Raw genomic sequence first — 23,929 nt, 5'->3', positions numbered from 1 at the left:
AATTTTACCCTCCTTCCACTCCCTTGGAACCTGTGCTGTTGTAATACTTTTATTAAACAAGCATGCCAATGCTACTGCCAATTCCCTGGAACATTCCCTTAAGATGCGTGGTGATATGTCATCAAATCATATCACCTTATTGACATCAAGGTTATTTCCTCAAATAACTCCTGCTCACTCACAAATAAGCTTTCTCTCCTATGACCTCTGCACTTAAGTTCCTCATGATTCCACCATCAGGATGAAACACGCTTATAAATCGATCACTGAATACTTCAACAATGTCTTCTGCAGCAGTTACCATTCTACCACTTTCATGCATTAACTTAATCTTACCATGATCATTCTTCCTTCTACTTGCCTGATTTGCCAATTTCTGCTCATAATCTACTTTTGATTTTCTTACTAACTGAGTCACTCTCCTGGCTTGTTCTTTATAATCTTCATGTGAATTGATGATCTGATCTGATTTTCCTTTTCAGCTGTTTCCAGCCATAGGTGAATTTGTAGGCATTGCTCACAAAGTATTCCTGGTGAGATTTTTACAGGGTAGTTCACCATTGCTTTCCCCAACCCCAATTTTATCCGGGCTCGGGACCGGCATATGGCTGGGATGTATTCGTGACTGTAATCCATGTGTGTTCACAGGGCTGGTTTGCCTGTTCTGGGGGACGAAAAAACCCGAGTTTCCGAGTGAAAAAAAAAAACCTACCTCCGTATGAGACCGACTAACTTACCTTTAGTTGAAAGAGACCAAATAAAGGTTCCTCGTGTCACTGACGGGAATTGAAACCAGGTCTTTTCGACCAAAGGGCTTCGTCTATACTGACTGAGCTACGGAGGCTCATATGTGAATTGATTATTACTATTACTTTCTTTTTACAGAATCCATGCTTAAGCTCCACATTCATCCATTTTACATCTTTGTTATTCAACCTTTTGGCCTTCGGAATATATTCAAACATTGATTCTCTTATATATTTCTTTGTCAGTTCCCATGCAGCATTTATTTTCTTACTGTCAACTCCTCGTTCCATGTTATAACTCCAAGCTGTCTCCTAAGCTTGTCATAATCACCAACCTTATAATTCCAAATATATCCTTTTCTCACAAAAAATGACCAGCCACAACACAGGTAATTACTTCATGATCACTTTCACTACTGGAGGGAAATGTGCAACCCCCTCTCACAATCACATCCTTTGATGAAATAATTAGACCTAGCACTCTCGATCCTTTCGTGCCCTCCTTTATGTGCTGCCTGATATAGTTATCTCTCAGAGCTCGAGAAATTCATTTTTCTTATTCCCTCTTCATTCCAATCTATATCGTCATAATTAAAATCACCCATAATAGTTACCCTTCCTTTGTTAACTAATCAAAGTTGTTTATACATTTCTTCATCACCACCCCTCCACATTCATAGGCCTATAACATAATTCAACTAAATTTGTCTTCTTCTCAACCTCCAAGTTACACCACACTGCCTCATAGCCATTGCCACTATTTTTCTCTTCATTTCTACCTTTTGCAGACATAAATACTCTGCTATCATTATCAGCAGCAGCAGCAGTTCCCTTCCCTTCTTGTCCTTTCTATCCTTGCGAAAAATACTGTGTCCTTACATTTCTATTCCCGCTAGAATATCATCTTCATTCAACCATGTTTCACTTATTCCAGTGATTTCAGGGCGAATAAACTATCACTGAAACCATTTCATCCCCCTTATTTCTGATACTTCTGACATTTGTAAACAAACACAGCAGTTAATTTGTAGGTCTATAGCCAGTCCTTTCCAAGCCATGAGTGGGTTGTGATTTCCCCACCACACCTGCCCAATTTGCTTTATCACCACTTACCACATACGTCTGCTTAGTCTAAAAACTTCTCCACCCACATCGCAATATACTCTATCTTTATACATTTTTCACTGTTGCTTTCAACATCCACTCTTGCTATGCCATGTCTCACCCCCCCCCCCCATTTCCCTGTTCCTCTTGCATTCCCATTCTCTCTTCATCTCTCACATTACTACTGTTTCCACTGCCAAGCACTTCTCTCTCTTCAGTACCACTCTCCTGATTTTCCTTTCATCTCTTTCTTCTGATCTCTTGCACACACACTGTACTTTCATCCAGCAACACTTTCTTCAGTACACTCACTCCAAAGCCCTTTAAATGCAACCCATCATGCCTGTATAATTTTATTCTTCCCTCAAACATATACCATACATCCACAAACTTCACTCCCTTCTTCTCACACATCTCTGCTAGCATACCACTCATGATTTTGGCTCTCTGTTGCAACTTATTATCATCATACCTCAGCAACACACTGACAGCCTTTTTTTACTACACTGTTCTCTTTCGCTCTTTTCAACAGTCTCCTGATATTTGTCCTCACATCCTTCTTATGTCCACTTAGATCATTAATCCCTACAATCACGACTAACTCTGTTGCTCGTTTCAATTTTTTTTTGACTAGCTAAGAAGTTGGAATTTAATAGAAAGGGGAAAAAGAACTTAAGACATGTTATTGGTACTCAAACATTAGTGACCACATTTTTTTCTTTTAATCATTAATTCTCATTAATATTAAATGTCCAATTGCAATGATTTCTCAGTTATCTTAGCTACAAATAAACGAACCATCAGTTATCCAGCCTTTGAATACATTGTGTCAACCATCTTCTGGTACAGCACCATGAACTGTACCTTCATTTAACTGACTCTTCAATTATCCAACCACAAAATTGATTTTTTCTGTAGTCAGATAACCGAAGAATTACTGTACCATTTTCATATGTGAAATTGATAACTTTTTTCCTTCATTCTTTGTAATATAATAATGAAGTATTTAATTTATATAGTGAGAATCAACAGTTCCTGAAAGAAACAATTAATGCAGTGTTGGAAGGAGAAGGTGTTGGCTGGTTGAAACTGAGTAGAGTTAAAAAATTGATGGAAGATGAGAGTTACCGTAACCTTGTGGTATCCCGACTAAACAAAACCTTAGAGAGAAAAATTGGCCCCGATGATCATATAGATGATGTGGTGAGTGATATTTACATATTTATCATTTGTACACATATTTTCTATTTGTGCATATTTGGGAATTACAAAAAGTTTAGAGTTATTTAGAGCAGCATAGCAAGGACAAAAATGTTAAGCAGCAGAAGGAGAGACAATAACGCACTGAAGCTGGTAAAATGTTTAGTAATTACAATCAGGTAAGTAAAGTTAAACATAAAAATAAGGATGTTATTTGGTATTGTGATTCCCTCATAAAACTTGCTGATGACAAATGTATTAGTCCTTCATTTTCCCAGAGCAAAAGTCAAAAATGCAACAAATGTAATTGAAAGACAGAAAAGTAAAAGAAATCATCTTGTGTGTATAAACAGTTTAAATAGTGATAGATATAGTATGAGAGAAGATATGAAAGGAGGGCCAGAAAAAGCGAGAGTGAAGAGTGAGAGATTGAAAATTGTTAGTTTTTACTGAGATATAATAGTAGTGAATTAAGAAGGGTTAAAGTAGCAAATGATTTAATGCATAGGCTGTGTAGAATTGATGCAAATTTTTGGCTGTGTGTGTTTGAGCAAAGAATTGATTTATATAAGAGAAATGGATTCATTTGAATGTGTTTGATATTAGGAGTGTAGAAAAAATATTTATTGATATGAAACCTATTACAGAAAGTCAGGAAAACCAGGTCATGGTGGGAGAAATAGTAAGAATCTATTCATAAGAATGAGTAAGTTATGCAACCATGTTAATGAAATTAATATGCTTAATGATGGAGGTGATTGTGGTGAGTGTGTTCATCCATTTCAGATTTGTTCAGGATGTGCATTAATGTCTGTGTAAGTGAAGCATTAGATATGAACTGGAATATGAAAGTTGTGCAACTGGGTTATGTAGACTACATAGGAGAATATATAAAAAAGCCTGAAGATGACTTATTATATCAATTAGTCATCTTCAGATGCCAGGAGTATCAAGAACAGAGGGGGGGGGGGGTAATATGATACTAATGCTTCATTCTTACCATTTCATTCTTACCATCAACAGGGGGGGGGGTAATATGATACTAAATTTAATGATACTAAATGCTTCATTCTTACCATTCATTCCATCATAATCTAGTTTCTCTGATCAGGTTAATTTGGTGATGCATTTCAAAATCACCAGCAACTAGGTCTGCAACAACAACCCCACTATGTATTTGATCTTGTTAGAATCCACCTCGTGCCAGAGAACTTCAAACTCATTGCTATACGGAAGATTGTTCAAACTTCATACAACTCACTGCTACATGCAGTCCTAGCTTTCTGTCCTAACTAGACTGAAATCATGCAATATCATTAGCAAGTGCACACCCTCTTATCTCTTATCTTGTCCATTCTTCATAAAAATACTGTACCCTTTACACTCAGTATCAGTTGGTAAATGCATCAGAGTCTCAGATAATAGGCATTAGTGAGACCTGGTTCTCAGAGGCAGATATATACCAACTGATATTGAGTGTAAAGGGTACAGTATTTTTATGAAGAATGGACAAGATAGGAGATAAGAGGGTGTGCACTTGCTAATGATATTGCATGATTTCAGTCTAGTTAGGATAGAAAGCTAGGACTGCATGTACCAGTGAGTTGTATGAAGTTTGAACAATCTTCCGTATAGCAATGAGTTTGAAGTTCTCTGGCACGAGGTGGATTCTAACAAGATCAAATACATAGTGGGGCTGTTGTTGCAGACCTAGTTGCTGGTGATTTTGAAATGCATCACCAAATTAACCTGATCAGAGAAACTAGATTATGATGGAATGAATGGTAAGAATGAAGCATTTAGTATCATTAACATAGTTGCATAACTTAATCATTCTTACATTTAAATTATCATTCCTCATGGCACATAAATGGCTGAGATCCATTTCTTGTAGAGACCTGTGTCCTGACACACCAGTTCAGCTTTTCTCCAGCTCTGCCAGTCAAACATTTTACTTTCCTTTTCTGTCATTCTCTGCTAAATTAATTTAGGCCTTCTACTTTTCTGTTTTCATTCTGGAATCCATATCAAAGCCATTCTAGAAATCTATGCTGTCCATTCTCAGTATGTGTCCAGTCCATTTCCATCTGCATTTTTTAATTTCATCGGTGATGCATTTTTGTTCAGTCAGCTTGTATAAGTCATCATTTGTTGTACATTCATGCCAAAATATTTTAAATATTTTATACAGACATTTTGCTTGAAATATTTTTAATTTAGCTCCTTGTTTTTTGGTCAGCTTCCATGTCTATGATCCATTTACAGCCTTAACATTGCTATTGAAGATCTTTATTTTGGTTTTATTATGATATTTTGAAGATGTCCATATATTATTTAATTTTCCGAAAACAGCATAGCTTTACATTATATCCCTGTCGGTTCCATCTTCAGTATCGACATTTGCTCCCAAGTATGTAAAATTCTTAACTCCTTCTACAGCATGCTGATTTATTTTGATTTCTTTGTGGCATTTTTTCTTTAAAGAACTTTTGTTTTAGTAATATTTATTTTAAGACCAACCATTTCAGCTGTTTTATACAAGTCTTCCAGTTTTGTTTGTATATCAGAATCTTTTGATGATATCAAAACTGTGTTGTCTGCATAATCTAGATCTTCTGTGACATAGGATTCCACTTAATTCCTCTTCTTGTACCTGTAACTTTTCCAAAAACAGAAACAAAAAACCAGACATTCCATAACCCTGCCTTACACCAGATCTTATTTCAGTCCATTTGGATGTTGTCTGCTGTGCAATAACACAACTTTTACTTTTCTTATACATCATTCCTTTGATTATTCTCACATATTTGTCAGGAATTCCATAACTTTTAATAATTAGCCATATTGTCAAATGCTTTAGTGTAATCTATAAAATTTTGCTATAATGATTTAGTATAATGCTTCTAAGTTTTATGCTTTTTTCAATGATGTTTCTTAAAGTAAAAATATGATGCACAGTATTCCCACCCCTGTTTTAAAACTGTTTGTTCATGCCTTAATATCTTATCTACTTCATTTTTAATCCTATATATCAATATTTTACAGAAAAGTTTTGCAAGTACTGAAGTAGGCTAATTCCTCTCCAGTTCTCACATCTAGAAGGATCTTTTTTCTTATGGATTATGATTATTATTGCTTCTTTCACTGTTTAGGTATCTTTTCAGTCTCTAGCACATTGTTAAAGATCAGTTGCAGTTTATCAGCAGCACTTTCTTTAGTGGTCTTAAGCATTTCTGTTGCTATATTATCATTGCCCAAAGCCTTTCTGCTTTTCATTTGCTCCATTACATTCGTTACTTCATTTTTAGATATAGGTTCTGATGTAATATTTAAATCTGTGCTTAGGAGGTTCTTCCATTATTGAACTTCTATGTGAGTTATATTTCTTTCTACATTTAAAATATCATCAAAGTGTTCTTTCAATCTTCTAACAATCTTATCTTCTTCAATTAGCAGTAACCGTCTTTATCTCTAATAGCATTTACTTGCTTCTTTTCTGCAGATCATATTTTCCTTGTAATTTCATAGTCTTCCAATGTGCCCTAATGTTGCAACCTTTTATGCTTCTTCTGCCAAACTGCCACATAATTCCTTTTATTTTCCCTTGCATACACTCTCTGTCCAAAAAGAAACTGAACTTTTTGAAAATAGAAGAAACTAGTGATGCCACCTGTTGTATCTTTTTGTTGTCGAAAGCGGCAACCTTCATTAGTGTTGTGTCAACTGTTTATGACATTTGTTTCATTAGAAGCCGAGTTATAGTGCCAAGAGTGACAGCGTGTTTTGACGAATGGTCAGAAAATGAGTTTCAAACAGAGAGCTGCAATTGACTTTTGTGTTAAACTTGGTAAAACTTTTACCAAAACGCATCAAATGCTTCAAAAAACATATACGGTGATAAATGCTTATCCCCTACTCAAGTTTACGAGTGGTTTAAGTGATTTCAAAATGGTCGTGAGACGCTTGAGGACGACGAAAAGCCGGGCCGTCCAAAAACTGGACTGAACAAAGTTAACATCCAAAAAGTGTGCGAGTTCAAAGAAAACCCGAAATCGTCCATGAGATTCATGGAAGATGAAGTGGGAATTCCAAAATCAACTGTGCACAACATTTTGACCGAGAGTTTGGGCCTTCGTAAATTGAATTCGCAATTTGTTCTTCACAAGTTGAATGATGACCAAAAAAACGTATCGAATTGAACACTGCAAGGATCTCATTAAAACTGCTCACAAGGACTCAAACTTCCTTGAAATGATCTTTACTGGTGATTAATGTGGTGTTTTGAGTATGAGCCCAAAACAAAGTGCCAAAGTGCTGAATGGAGACCACAAGAAGAGGGGCATCTGAAAAAAATTCGCTTGGAGAAGTCAAAAGTAAAGACAGTGCTGATTTGTTTCTATGATTCCAAGGGCATTATTTACAAAAAACTCGTTCTGCCTGGCCAAACAGTCAGTGGTGAGTTTTATCTCTAAGTTTTGAAGTGATTGATAGCGAGAATTCGTCGCGTATGGCATGAATATCGTGACAACTGACCGTTTGTCATAACACACTGTCACTCTTGATACTATAACTCAGCTTCTAATGAAACAAATATCTTAAACAGTTGACACAACACTAATGAAGGTTGCCACTTTCGACAACAAAAAGATACAACAGGTGGCGCCACTAGTTTTTTTTCTATTTTCGAAAAGTTCAGTTTCTTTTTGGACAGAGGGTGTATATTTTAACTAAATTGTCTTTCTATATAATTGCTGAAATGAATTTCTTTAGCTCTGGGATTCAACCTTTTCAAACATCATTTTAACTTTTTGCTTTTCTTCTATGAGTTTACAGGTCTTGTCTGATAACCAGTTCTCGTTCTTTTCACTCTTCTTAGTCTCTTAAATCCTCATCATATACTTTAAAAAATTTTCCATTACTTTGTAATCAAGTCTTATGGGCCTTGTACTTTCTCACTTTCTAGCTTCTCATTTTCCAAAATATAAAATTCATTTTTTATTGTAATAGAAAACTTTTTATTAATTACATTCATTTAGACATATCATATTTTATCCTCCCATTCTAATTTCTAAGTTTTTTTAATCCTATGCAGTTTTTATTTAATATTGGCTGTTAGTAGGTAATGATTAGATCTTACATCAACTCCTTCCCTTGATTGCAATATGATGATTTTAGGGTTTGGTTTTAAAATGACCTAGATAACACCATATGGTGTTATCTAGGTTATTTTATGTATTATTATTATTATTATCATCATCATCATCATCATCATCATTATTATTAATATTAGTCCTCCAGGGAGTCAAGAGCTCATCAAGGTAGGACATACATTACCCACACCAGCTGCTATACCTTCTCTTTAACTTATTCACACTAGATCCATTGAGTACTTCAAAAGGTAAACTGTTCCACTCACTCCTGGTTCTATGAAAGAAAAATCTAGTTGTACCTCTTTCTTAACTTCACACAAATTTAACATCCATCGATGCCCTCTTCCCACCTTCCATATAATGAAAAACTTTATTAATCAGTAGCCTGTATATTGATCTATATTATTAATCATTAATTATTATTCATTAACTATATTATTAATTATTAATCAATAACCTCTCAAAAGTTTATAGACCTCTATCATAGCACCCCTCTTTCTTCTGTCTACCAGTGGCTGTATTTGTAATCTATCCTCGTAACCTACATTCCATAATCCCAGTACCAGCTTTGTACCCCTTCTTTACAGTCTTTCCACTGCTTCTTTTTTCCTTTTGACACTCATGAGACCAAATCTATGTACAGTAATTTAAGTGCAGTCATATGAAGGACTTGAAAATAGGTAAAACGACTTCCATATCCTTACATGTCAATGTTCATTTCAACATCGCAAATATCCTTTCAGCTGTATTTGCAATTTTTGCAATGTAACCTTTGAACATCAACTTTCTATCCATCGTAATTCCAAAATCTCTAGCTTCATCGGTTAGTTCAAGCATAATTCCACCAATATCACATGCTATTGGATATGACATCATGCCAACATAATAAATTTAGTTTAATCCTTTATCCAAGTATAGGCAAACAAAGTTTGCACCTGAAGTATCTTCAGGACTGAAACAACTCTAGTAAAGGTGAACCAAGCTCTCATCACTCCTTGTCTCAGTATCTCCCATAATAGCAAAGTGCATCTCCTTGCAGACACGTATAATGCTATGCATTAAGGGAAGGGCCACTACCCAGACTGGTTGCGACCTTTATTGAGGTCTCGTCAGTGGGAGCCAGACCCAGAAGTGGTGATACTAAGGCAGAAGCAATGGAGAAGTCATATTTACTTATACACAGTGGTGAGCTATAAGGGGTGCAAGCCCTTTGTTAAATTTTTATCAAATGTGAGAGCCCCTTGTTCTTGTTTACTTTTTTTATTTTTTTCAAAAAAAAAAATTTTTTTTTTGAAACATATTAAGCGCCAAACTCATATGGTAACCTAACAAAAATTAGTCTATTTGGCAGTGTATAGATTATTTGGAATTATTGTTTCTATAACGAATGCACCCAAGTTTGAAAATGAGATAAGCACATGCGCTATTTTTACTCTTTTTTTTTTTTCCTACGATGCGAGCCCTTTGTTAAAATTTCCATAGCTCACCACTGCTTATACAAGTTGCCAAAAGGTGTACCACCTTATTATTAAATTACTCTGGATTTAGAGAAAGATGTTGGAAGTTTATTTTCCACTTGGTTAGACTAGAATAAATTTAGTTTAATCCTTTATCCAAATGTAATCAAACAAAGTTTGCACCTGAAGGCAAACTCATAGTAAAGGTGGACCAAGCTCTCATCACTCCTTGTCTCAGTATCTCCCATAATGCAAAGCACATCTCCTTGCGGACATGTATAATGTATAGCATTATATATATTGCACTATAATGCATAGCATTATACATGTCTGCAGGGAGATGTGCTTTGCATTATGGGAGATATTGAGACAAGGAGTGATGAGAGCTTGGTCCACCTTTACTATGTCCACCTTTACCTCAGTCCTGAAAATACTTCAGGTGCAAACTTTGTTTACACTTGGTTAAAGTTTGTTAAGTTTGTTAAAGGTGTTACTCTTGGATAAAGGATTAAGCTAAACTTATTATAGTCTAACCAAGTGGAAAATAAACTTCCAACATCATGCCAATATGCAGAACTTTATACTTTCTAACATTGAATTGACAACCATTATCTTTTACTCACACTTCAGGCTATTCAAATCACCCTATAAATGCTTTATATCAGTAGCATTCCTTCCTATCTTTCCATCATGTAAACTATAGAAGATCTCCTGTCAGCCACTTTCCAATATCATTAATGTATGGAAGAAAGAACACGGGTCCATTGACTGATTCCTGGACACACACCACTGGTCACCATAAATCTGGTAGATTCACATCCCCGACATGCCACTTTTTGATACCTGTCCCCCAGTCACCCACTTATCCATGCTACGAGTTTATATTCTAATTCCATATTCTCTAATTTATGCAACAGCCTCTCATATGGTATCTTATCAAATGCCTTAGAAAAATCATAATATCGTAGTGTAACCATTCCCTTTATACAACTCATCCATAACATTTTTATAAAATATGAGCAAATTGCTCAAACATGACCTCCCTTTAGTAAACCCATGCTGTTCTTTGCAAAACAATGAATTACACGATGACCACATCGTGTAATTCATTGTTTTGTTCATGTATTTTCATTTTGTTCATATATTTTTCAGTATTTCATACTGAAAATAACAGCACATCATCAGTGTGTAGAAACAAGGAAATCAAAGGAATAGAAATATAAAGTTCACACGCAGTCAGTGGTTTGAACCATTTAGCATGAAGGAAAGGATATGATACTGATGTTTTTAAATTCTTTTTTCCACAGAATGGCCTGTTTTCCCAAATGATAGAGGTGACAGTTTGTCTTTTGTAGATGGCGACAGATGAGAAATTTTGTTGATAAGAAAATATGTGGGAATGAGATGATACTTCTTCTCATTCCCACCTAATTCTACCAATCGGTTCAGAGATGCCAGAAATATAAGGGATTGGAACCCTGTGTTCTGTTGAAGAATCCTGGGGTGTTGGAACATCATCCTGTACAGTTTTTTGCATAACATTGAACACAATCTGTCTAGACTTTCCAGTGAAGATGCTAATAAACTACGCTTTGAAGCGGCTGCTTCACTTTTTAAAAGAAAATTACCTCCATGTAATTTATCTAGTGCTGAAACCTGTGTGCTGTTTTCATTAAGACCAAAGAGAACATATCTATTTCAAAAGCAAATAAAGGAGTAGTGGTAATGGATAAAGCCGGCTATGAGAAGAAGATAGACTGCCTTTGACAGGATACTTCCACCTATTAAGAAATTAGTTATAACCCTACAAAAACGCAAATGAAACAATTAAATAAGCTGCTTGATGAAGTTATTAATTGGAATTAAAATACTTTGGACAAGTTATGCACTCGGTTTGGAAGAACTCCTCGTTTATATGCCTCCCAAAAATTCATAGAGTAGGTTATCCAGTAAGACCCATTGTGAATTGTATTAACTCTCCTACCTAGAATTGCTAAATTTCTGTCATGTTTATTAACTGCCCATACTGGACAATCCAGATCATTCATCAAGAATTCCACACATTTTCTTGAAAAAATCAAGGATATTTAAATACAAGAGTTGGATTTGTTAGTCAGCTTTGACATTGTTTCCCTTTTTACCAGCATTCCATTATCTGATGCTGTTAATTTACTATGTGATGATTACCCTCCAGATATTGCAAAGATTTTTGAATCTGTTATACAATCAGGATATTTCAGCTGGAAAAACAAGATCTATAGATGAGTTGAAGGTACTGTAGCCTATGGGTAGCCCTCTGTCTTCACCATTGGCAAATTATTTTTTGAACCATCTGGAAGATACCTTGTTCTCATCCATTCATCCCCAAACCTCTCATTGGTTTCATTATGTTTTTTGATTTCATGATGTCTTTTCTTTTTGGACTCACTCTGAAAATGAACTTCCCATTTTTCCTACAACAGATCAATAGTCTTCAACCACACATTCAATTCACCATGGAAAAAGAAAAGGCTCGTAGTTTACCATTCTTGAACATCCTTCTTACACGCACAGCCTCTGGTAATTATTCAACCAGTGTTTATCAAAAACTTATCGTTACTGGCAGATACATTCATCAAAAGTCTGCTCATCACAGCTCTCAAAAAATTGGTGTTATCAAGTCTTTAATTAATAGAGCACATAAGGTGTGCTCCTCTTCCTCAAGCTTGCAATAAGAACTACTCACTATCAAAACGTTAATGGAATTTAATGGTTACAACCCTAATCAAATCCAGCAGATAATTGACTCCTATGTTCAGGATTCTTCAACAGAATGCAGGGCTCCATTCCCTTATATTTCTGGCATCTCTGAACCAATTGGTAGAATTTTGAAGAAGTATCATCTCATTCCCACATATTTTCCTATCAACAAAATTTCTCATCTGTTGTCATCTACAAAACACAAACTTTCACCTCTATCATTAGCTGGCATTTACCAGATAACTTGTGAATGTAATCTAACATACTTTGGGCAAACAAGCCTTTTTATGGAAAAAAGAATTAAAGAACATCAGTATTATATCGAATACATGAAACCTCAAAAGTCTGGTCTGGCACAACATAGTATTGACACTAAACACAGTATCCAGTGGAGAAGATGAGCTTCACCCCACTGGATGAAGCTCTTCTTCTCCATAGAAGCAGGTTTAAATATGAACATCTTTTCAAAGAAAGTTGCAAAGCCCTTTTACATCAGCTAAATCTGAATTGAAACGATTGTCTCTCTCTCCCATAAGATGGTTACATAAGATTCTTATCTTAGGTAACCATCAAAAATAGTTTTTAATAATATTATTTATTAATATTAATTTCTAGCACATGGCAACAGTTTTTAATTGGTAAACCACTGACTGCTCTATCTATCTTGTTTTCCCCATTCCTTTGATTTGTTTGTTTCTACACACTGATGATGATGATGTACTGTTATTTTTAGTACAAAATATTTGTATTTTCATTTCATTAAAGTTAATTACTGTTGTTATCTTGCAATTTATTGTTTATAGTCATGCCACAGGTACCTTTAAAAATGTGTTCCTTGCAAAGTATATCTTGTTCTTCTGCCCATTTCTGTATGCGAGTTCTTATCTACAGCTCTAAAATCTTTACAATTACTCCAGAGATGCTGATAGATCAATGGATAGACATATCAGTCTTTGCACCACTCTTGTGCAATGGGATTATCATATATTCTTTCCATTCCTGTGGAATCTTTCCCGAGCTAAGACTCAAATTATATAACCATGTCAAGGGCCAAGCCAATTCGGCTGAACATTCCTTTAGCACATGTGCTGATTTGACCAATTGCCACATTCTTTGCAGGTTGTGCAACAGTTCTATAACCTCCTCCTCAGGAACTGCTATCTCTTCATCCAATGTGGTGGTAGTGCTGCACACTGTGTTACATCCACCAGGTTGATGGATCTTCATGAAGTGACCATTCATTATTTGAACTACCTCATTTGCTTCTGATACTAGGGTACCATCTTCACCTAGTACTCGGAATGTATCGTAGCCATTGATGAAACTCGGGTTAGGACTTATGAGTCTGAACTGAAGAGAGAATCCAACAAATTTCACCATTATGGATCACCTCATCAGAAAAAACTTTGTAAGGAACTCAGCAAAGTTAAAGCCTGATAGTCATCAGGCTTTAACTGATAGTCACTTATGACACTTATAGTGTCATTCTTCATCATGCTGTGCCCCAAGGGAAAACTGTTAATGCACAGCACTATCAATGATTTCTAGAGCACTATTTGTGTTCAGCTTTAAGATACAAGTTATTATTATTATTATTTGATACTTCCAGGGAGTCCAAAGACTCATCGAGGGAGGGCACCTGCTCTACAACTCTGTCTCCACCTCACAATCCACCACTGCCTGCACTACACCAACGCCATCTACCACTGACCACCACCACTAGTATTTCCACAAACATCTATGCCCACGGCGGGAATCAAACCCGCAGCCTTGTGGCTGGAGAGCGGATACGCTAACCACTCGGCCGGCCAGGCTCTACTGTCTTTGTTGTATGACAATGCATGATGTCATGTGCCTCAATTGGTGATAGAGATGTTATATAGGTGGCAATGGGAAGTATTGGAACAGAAGTGGGATGAGTCAAGAGTGGAAGAGGACAGAGAGGTGTACAGAGAGAGCGAGAGAGAGAGAGAAAGCAAGAAGCCAAGAGAGTTGTGGCACAGGCGAAGGCCATGGCATATCAAGATCTGTATGATCAATTAGGAACAAAGGAAGGACAGAGAAAAATTTACCAACTAGCAAAATGTAGAAATAAAGCAGCAAAGGGCATCTTACATGTAAGACAGATCAAAGATGCTGAAGGAAGAGTATTATGGAGGGATGTGGACATAAAAAAGAGATGGAGAATGTACTTTGAGGGACTTTTGAATGAGGAAAATGCAAGGACTCACAGAGAAGATGGGCAGCATTCTGAGGGGATGGTGCAGAACATCAGTAGAGTGGAAGTGACGGAGGCCATGAAGAGGATGAGGAATGGAAAATCTGTGGGCCCCGACAGGATTCCAGTGGAGGCATGGAAGGCACTGGGGAAAGAGGGAATTGACCTGCTGTGGGACCTGTTCATGAAAATTTGCCAACAGGAAAATATACCCGAGGAATGGAGGGAGAGTACTCTTGTCCCCATCTGCAAGGGTAAAGGGGATGTACAATATTGTAAAAATTACAGAGGAATAAAGTTGATGTCCCACACAATTAAAATCCTAGAAAGGGTTCTTGATGGAAGATTGAGGAAAGAGGTGGAGATTGCAAAGGAACAATTTGGCTTCATGCCTGGTAGATCAACAACAGATGCTATCTTTAGGTTACGGCAGATGATGGAAAAGTTTCGAGAGAAACAACGGGAGCTACATCTAGCATTTATTGATCTGGAGAAAGCATATGATAGAGTGCCAAGGCAAGAAGTCTGGAGGTGTCTGAGGGAGAAGAAGGTTCTGGAGAAATATGTCAGGTTGGTGCAGGAGATGTGCAGAAATGTGAAGACAAGTGTTCGGACCTGTCTGGGACAGACAGAAAGTTTTCAAGTAACAGTTGGCTTGCATCAAGGGTCAGCATTAAGTCCATTTCTGTTTAATATTGTGATGGAGGAGGTGAGAGAAGATGCGCCTTGGACAATGTTGTATGTAGATGACATCTTGCTGTGTGCAGATTCAAGAGAAGAAGCAGGAACTAAACTGGAAAGATGGAGAAAAGTACTGGAAGAGAGAGGTATGAGACAGAGCAGAAGTAAGGCAGAGTTGTGTTGTGTTATATGTGTTGCACAATGGGTGGTGGCCAGGAGACAGATCTGGAGCTGGAAGGAAATGTCATCAGGAAGGTGAGGGACTTTAGATACTTAGGTTCAACAGTGGAAGAAGATGGAGGAGCTGAGAAGGAAGTGGGATGCAGGATACAAACATGTTAGAGGAACTGGAGGGAGATGGCTGGAGTGTTATGCGATAAGAGGGTGCTGATCAGTCTGAAAGGCAAAATTTATAGGACAGTAGTGAGGCCAGCTATGACATATGCTATAGAAACTGTGGCCCTGAGGAAAAATAACATCAGCAGGATGGAAGTAGCAGAGATGAGAATGCTTAGGTGGATGTGCGGTGTGACCAGAAAGGATCGTCTGAGAAATGACTATGTCAGGGGAACAGTGAAAGTTATGAACTTTGGAGCGAAGATACAGGAGGCAAGGTTGAGATGGTTTGGTCATGTGATGAGGAGGGAGGACGAATATGTGGGAAGTCATGCAGATGGATGTGCAGGGAAGGAAGAAGCGTGGGCAGCGAAAGAAAAGATTGAGGGAGCTGGTAGAAGAGGACTTTAGGATGAAGAACTTGGATGTGGTGCAGCCCAAGACAGGAGGATGTGGAGAAGACTCAACATCAACAATGACCCCACTTAAGTGGGAGAAGCTGCAGAAGAAGAAGAATAGGAGGTATTGGAACATCCTCTGCATTCACCAGGTATGAGTTCCTGTGACTTCAAATTGTTTCGCAAAATGAAAGGACCCCTCAGTTTTGCAGTTTCATGATGTGCAAGAGGTTCTTTGAGCAATAGGTTGCACTATCACTGATATCGACAGGCAGCACTCTGCTAATGATATCCAGCAACTCCCACAAATTTGTTAAGAGGTGCAGAACATAGTTGGAGATAACATTGAATTGATGTAATTGTATAGACTTGGTAAATAAACTACTTTACATTTTGTGCACATGTAGTCACTACTTTATTTACAACCCACATATACCTTTTTACTGTTCGAATTTTTAAGCAGGGGTAGTGATGGTGCGTCACTGGGCGATGAGGGTTGTCTACCATTTAGCTGCTTAAAAAGAGAATATTATGAGTCTGATATCATGATAACAATGATGACAATAGTCTATTATTCAATGGGTGAACATTCAGTCAGGAAATTATCAAGAAGAGTTTAGAAGGGTGTGCCAAAGTTTACAGAATCTGTGAAAAACTTCTATTCAGGATAGAGGTTGCTCTTTGAGCAATCTCACAGAAATATCTATCGCAACTCCTAAATGTAACATCAGTAACTTTAACTGTAATCAGCTGTAATCTGTATGTTGAGAGAGATGTGAGGAAATGTGAAGATCAAGTATTTTGTTACGAACAGGAAGGTATGACAAATAAAGTTCAGCAGTGAGGGAAACCTGATTGGTAGGTAACAAGCAGGTGGAGGCTCTGTTGAGAGATATTTTAATAATACCATATTGTTAAGAGGGGGGAGGAAGGATGGGAAAGACTGTGTATGCAGTGGATTTTCTGTAAACTGAGAAAGAAAGAAGTGATTTCGGTATCTAGAAAATGCAGACTATTGTTATTTTGTATTTCTGTAGTGAACCGTCTTCCAGGTTGTTGATTGTTGAGGTAGTGGAGAAAAGAATGTAATATCTGAGCCATGTAGTCAAATTAGGAACACATCATCAATCTGTGTTAGCCAGATAGATGCTCCTGATTGCATTATCAGAAGCATGTATTTTAAAATGCTCCATAATAGAAATTGGGTAGAAGAGGCCATGGCTGCTGCTTCTGTTTGCTTATATAATGGAATTTTGTGAAGATTACAATCTACAAGTGTTTCAGATCCTGTGTTAACAAGTTTTTTTTCTTTATTCTTTTCTTTCTGTCTGCCAGTGATACTAATGTACTATGGGTTAGAAAACATCTTGTGTGTATGCATGTGTGTGCATGTACATATTCACTTTCTCAACTACATATATTTCTCCATATATGTGTGTGTGTGGTCATATTATTTACTGACTGAATTCTGAGAATTAGAAAAAACAAATTAATTAAATTTAACACACGACATGTTTTGTCTCAATGCTGACTTCTTTAGGTTTGAGGGCATTAAAAGCAAACATAAAAAGCACCATAAAGAAACATTGTACCACTACAATAACAGACTATGAACTGGAATTAAGTTTGAACTGAAGCTACAGTGAGGCTAAAGTTCTATTGTTAGGCTTATGTGAGCGTGTGACTTCAGGAGCACGCCAGTATCTGATAGCAGAGCTATGTGAGTCTGCCAAACTATAACTAAAGTTACTGCTTATGTGAGAAGAGTCTACGATAATTTCATTGGATCAGCTATGCAACGTTCTACTTCATCATGGCATATATGAATGTTTGATGTTGTATTCCAGTCGATTTCGCATTGATGGCCTTCATTATTTGTGTTCACTGAGAACAGGACATGGCTTGAGAGGGCACTTGCTCTGGTTCTACTATAAGCGATGCCTCTCTGATGTTCTTCGAGATGCAGAAGGATGGACTTCTCAGTTTGACCATAATATGGCTTTCCACAGTCACATATGATTTTATATACACCTGGAAACTGAAGATGGCTGTGAGCCTGTTTTGGTTGGCTTAGAATTGATCTGAGTTTAGGAAGAGTGGAAAAGCGCGTTTTTATATTAAATTTTTTCAAAATTCTTCTTAGTTTCCAGGAGAGCAAGCTGATGTATGGTAAAGAGATATAACCCTTTAAGTTGTCCTATGTCTCTGTGTTGTTTTGAGAATGGCAGTATAGTTGTTTATTGATAATTTTTCAAGAGTAGCCATTATTTGCGAAGGTTATTTTGAGATGTTGTAGTTCATTTTTTAGCTCCTCCTCATCTCACAGTACAGACCTGGCATGATGAACCAGAGTGGAGATGATACCTAACTTCTGTGTTGGATAGTGGTGTGAGAACGCATGAAGGTATCTATCCATGTGCATTGATTTTCTGGAGATCGAGATTTTGGCCATATGACCAAACTGAGAAGTCCATCCTTCTCCGTCTCAAAGAACATCAGAGAGACATCGCTTATAGTAGGACCAGAGCAAGCGCCCTCTCAAGCCATGTCCTGTTCTCAGTGAACACAAATAATGAAATACACCGCCAACATGAAATAGACTGGAATACAACATCAAACATTCATATATGCCACAATGAAGTAGAACGCCACATAGTTGAATCTAAAGAAATTATCCTAAACTTTTCTCACATAAACAGTAACCTTAGTTATAGTTTGGCAGACTCACATAGCTCTGCTATCAGATACTGGTGCACTCCTGAAGTCACACGTTCACATATGCCTAACAATAGAACTTTAGCCCAGACTGTAGCTTCAGTTCATAGTCTGTTATTGCTGTTTTAAGGATACTTGTGACATAAGACTGAATGATATATGCATGTAAACATAAGAATGATATTTAATTAACCAAATATTTCGGTTTGGAAATAGCAGACCATCCTCAGTGGTATTACAAGAACAGTTTTAAAAAATAAATACAAGCTGGAATACTAACAATAGATCGTTAAAAATAGAACACGCTGCATGATGTTATATCACTAAGTATGAAACGGAATATTTTGAAGTAGAGACATGAAAAAAAAAAAAAATTAATGAGTAATCTTGATTAGACTTTCCCAGATTTTTGATATAGTTATACAGTCATTACGATTCAGGTTGGGACGATGGAGCAAGGCCTCCATGCTTTCCTTGAACAAACGTTTAAACCTATAACGGGATCTATGCAAGAGGCGAGTCCTGGACCAAAAGATGCTGTGGTCAGTTTCAATCCCGTGTTGAGCCCATCCAGACTTTTCAGGTTTGTTGAGAAGAATGGAGGATTGATGTTCTTGGCTTCTTTTTTCAAGAGAACGTCCAGTCTGTCCAAAATAGGAGAGATCACAGTTGCAAGGAATTTGATAAACTCCAGGAAGAGATAAAGTTGAGCGTTTGTCTTTAGGAGAAGGAAAATGAGAAAACAATTTGTTAATAGGTGAATACGTAGCTGTTAAATCATATTTCTTTAAAATTCTTGGGATAGGTTCTGAAATACCGGAGATATGAGGAATAGGCACTCGATGTATTGAAACTTTGTTGTTTTGTGGAGGATTATAAGAATTGCGAAGATGTTGAGTACTTTTTTTCAGAAAAGCCATTGAGTTTCATGTGTTGTTGGATAGTAGAAAGTTCTTTCTGTAGATAATCAAAAGTAGAACAATTAGTTTTGGCTCTTCTGATGAAGCATTTCATCATCAGCCCATCATCCATTTGACATGGATGATGGGCTGATTCTTTAAGAATATAACGACCTGTGAACGTTGGTTTCCTGTATACTGTAGTTGTAAGAGTATTTGAAGGTGACCAGATGAGGAGAATGTCAAAAAAGATAACTGGTTGTTTTCTTCTATTTCCATAGTAAACTTTATACGATGATGCAAGGAATTGATACTGTTTAAAAAAGAGGGTAAAGAGTTTTTGCTGTGTGGCCAAATAGTAAAGATGTCATCTATATATCTTACCCAAAAGGATGGTTGAAGTAAAATAGATGAGAAGAGGACTTTTTCTAAATGTTCTAAATAAAAGTTGGCTAAAGCAGGAGAAATAGGACTTCCCATGGCCGTTCCTTATACTTGGCTGTAAAATTTATTTTGACATACGGAATATCCAGAATGTATTACGAAATCGAATAGTTTTATAATGTCTTCAGGAAAGATGTCAGCAAGTAATTTTAAAGTTTCCTTGAGAGGTACATTGGTATATAAAGATTCTATATCAAAGCTAACCATATGATCTGTAGGTTGTAATGAGACATTTTTTAATTTTTCTAAGAAATCTGAGGAATTTTTTAAAAAAGAATTAGAGTTGCCAATGTAAGATTTCAATAATTTAGCTAGATATTTGGCTATACGGTTAGTAGGAGAATCAATACAATCTACTATTGGACGAAGAGGATAGTCAATCTTATGTATTTTAGGAAGACCATAAAATCTAGGAGGTCTTGCAAAATGAGTTTTAAGTCTTTCAATTGTGTCTTTATCTAAACTGATGACTTCATCTAAGAGAGAATTTAATTTCTTTAATTGTCTGTTAGTTGACAAGGGAAAAGCAACATTAGTTATGGACTCAGCAAATTACAGAAGAAAACTTTCTCTTTTGCTTCGAGATCGCTCCACATATCAAGAAATTGATTATAATCCAACCAACAGACAACTAAAGAAATTAACTGGGAAGAATGATGAGGAATCAAGTTGTTGTGATTTGGAGGAGGACTTGAATAGATTGTATGCATGGGCAGTTGTATGGAATTGTCAATTCAATAAAATATACATTTTGTAGGGAAATTTCAGAGAAAGTTGCAAGACGAGACCTTGGAGTGGTGGTGGAACAAGGAGCTTGAAATTCAGAGGTCGCATTGCACCTGTTGTGACATCACATCAGATTATGCCAGTGATGCAGAAGACTTTAACATGCTGGAATAAAAGAGGTTATGGTTCCATTCTAAGGCGTTGATCAATGCACAGATTTGGTCCCCTGTTTTCAGAGTGATGAGGATATATTGAACAGGGTCCACATAAACCTAACTAAGGTAGTAACTGGTCTTTGAGAAGTGGAATATGAAGACAGATTGAAGGAATATGCTTTGTAAAGACTTATGCATAGGAAGAGGAGAGGGGATATGATTGAGACATTTAAATGTGAGGGGATTTTACCAGGTTAATGAAAGAATTTTTTCATAGAATGAGAGAAAGGAGTAGAACATGAAGCGATCCCTGTAAGCTGTATAAGCAGGGTGTGAGCAAGGGCATAAGGAAGAGGTTCTTTGCACAGAGAGGGGTTAGTGTGTGGAATGCATTGCCCAACAGTATGGTGAATGTGGATACATTGAATCAGTTTTAAGTACAGTTTGATGGATTTTGTGTGTAACAGTGTTTACCTTTTGCAATGAGTCTTTTGACTCTATGGTTGTCTGATGTATGGTAAAGAGGGGTTAGTGTGTGGAATGCATTGCCCAACAGTATGGTGAATGTGGATACATTGAATCAGTTTTAAGTACAGTTTGATGGATTTTGTGTGTAACAGTGTTTACCTTTTGCAATGAGTCTTTTGACTCTATGGTTGTCTGAGTTTTGAATCTGTTTTATAGCTATTAATGATATTGAAACAGGTTTGATTAATGATATGCAACTGTTTGCTGATAATGAAAAATTGGGAAAGTGATGAGTAATCAATCAGACATTGTGGAATTGCATTGAATAGATTGTTTGAATGGGCAAGTGAGTGGAACCTTCAGTTCAGTGTTCTGAAGTGTTGTTTTAAAATCTGTTTGGCAACAATGTGATGCACAGTATACACTTGGTGGAGAAATCTTGCAGGAGATTGAAGAGACTGGATTTAGCAGTGGTGGTGGACAGCAACCTGAAGTTCAGAAGTCACATTGCATAGATTGTGAATTCATTGCATTAGATTATGACAGTAGTGTGGAGAACACTGATGTGTAGAAATGAAGAGATCATGGCTTCATTATGTAAGGCTTGATCAGGCCGCATATGGGTTATTAGACACTGATTAGGTCGCCTCGTTTCATGGTAATGGATATATTAGAAAAGGTCCAGAGAAGTTTGACTAAAGTGATAATCGATGTTTGGAATATGAAGTTTGAAGAGAAATTAAGGGAATGCAATTTGCAAAGCCTTGTGAATAGGAGGAGGAAGAGAGCATTTTTGATTAAGACATTTAAGATGGTAAGGGGTTGTTACCAGTTTAATATGGAAGAAATTTTTCATAGAACTTCTATAAAAAATTTTTTAAAAGCATTGCTTGACAGCATGAGGAATGTAGACATATTATATGAGTTTAACGCACAGTATGATGAGATTTGTGTTTGATAAACATATGCTTGCTGTGAAGCGCCTTTTGACTCCTTGGAGGTCTGGTGTTAATAATAACTTTTTTTCTCATTGTATTGTTTAATTTTTATTGGTTAGAAGGTTGACTTTTTTAGTGATGTTTAGTTGAGTATTCATTATTAAATAGTTAATGATATTATTCTCATCTGATTTACAGTGTGTTAATAAGGCAGTTTGGAAAGGAATGCTGAAACTCTTAGTAGCAGTGGTTGCTGGACTGGAACATACTTATGGAAATTATGGCTTAGGAGGCATGGCAAGTGCTATGCAAATATTGGAAATAAGCCATACTCATTACTGGGCACGAGAATTGATTGATGACCAGAAATTAGATACTGGTGCAACTACAGCTTCACTGTCACAGGTATTAAAAAAGAAGAAAGTCTTAATTATTACCTAAAGAATGATAAACATAATATTCATTTCTTTTAATATAGATTGTTCTAAATGTAGTTGTAGAAAGGTTTTGCACTTGGTGACAAAATAAATTATACATGACAAGAAATTATATTCTTGCTTACTCCTTTACCCAAGTTTAGCAATAAGGTGATACACCTCTTTACCATTGTACTTGTATATGGAAAATAGATGACTTATGCATTAATTCAACCTTAGCATCTTCTTAGGTCTGAGTTTCGCTGATCACACCTCAATAAAGGACAAAACTTGGGAGTAATGACTCTTCCCATAATGCAGACATTTGAAAGGAAGTGTGTTTGCATTATGGGATACTAAGGCAGTTGATGTGAATAAGTCAGCCATCTCTGTATATAAGTAGCCTAATTATGGAGATACTTTGAAAATAATTCACAGAAGATACTTCAGACACAAACTTCATTGGCTTACAATAGGTAAAAGATTAAACAATAAGATAATTTCTTGTCAAGTATAATTTAATTGTTCCAAAATGTTTTTTTTACTAAAAGATAAAATTTAATTATTTAGTTGCATACAAGGGATTATAAATATTTTTAATTACCATGTTTTCTTAACAGTTTTTGTAGCAGGACAGGAAATTGATTTCTAATTAAGGCCCAGTAGAATTTACTAATTGGGAATTAACATTGTAGCAAGTGTATAATGTAAGCAAGAAGCTCCTGTAGTTGACAACAGTAGATGCCATGCTGGTGAATGCTCAGAGAGGCTACCTTTTTACCTAGTGCACTAGTTCATGCTTAATGGTTTTCTCCATGATTTTGAAAGAGAAAACATTATAATGGTGAAGATTTGCTACTCTTTCCTGGAATTTTCTTAATATAGTATAATTTCTAGCCACACATCAAATTCTAATTTAAATAACAGATTGGAAAGAAAACAAAAAATAGTAGTTATTTTGAAGTTTACAGTTTAAAAACAGTTGATAATTACTATCTGAACAGGTGATATTTTGTTATCCAGATTGATCAAGATTTCTCTCTCTCTCTCTCTCTCTCTCTCTCTGGGAAAAGGCTAAAAGCAATATGATGTTTCTTTTGTTTTCTATACTGTATTAATAACAAAGCATGTCACCAATA

General features: G+C 36.4%; 1 protein-coding gene across 7 annotated transcripts in view; it reads left to right on the top strand.

The window, feature by feature from the left end:
* Rab3-GEF (Rab3 GDP-GTP exchange factor) overlaps positions 1-23,929 on the top strand; it is a 1,186,669-nt gene that overhangs the window by 501,088 nt on the left and 661,652 nt on the right. For all 7 annotated transcript variants that reach the window (XM_090394443.1, XM_090394448.1, XM_090394444.1 and 4 more), the window contains 2 exons: positions 2,870-3,053; positions 22,573-22,779. In XM_090394443.1, the coding sequence (XP_090250569.1) occupies positions 2,870-3,053; positions 22,573-22,779 (391 nt within the window). The remainder of the gene's footprint in view (positions 1-2,869; positions 3,054-22,572; positions 22,780-23,929) is intronic.

Source organism: Typopeltis vanoorti, chromosome 6, assembly GCF_054136105.1.
Source record: "Typopeltis vanoorti isolate ZY-2024b chromosome 6, IOZ_Tvanoo_1.0, whole genome shotgun sequence".
NCBI lineage: Eukaryota > Metazoa > Arthropoda > Arachnida > Uropygi > Thelyphonidae > Typopeltis > Typopeltis vanoorti.
Note: the sequence above shows the minus strand (reverse complement) of the source record. Positions and strands in the feature narration are given on the sequence as shown.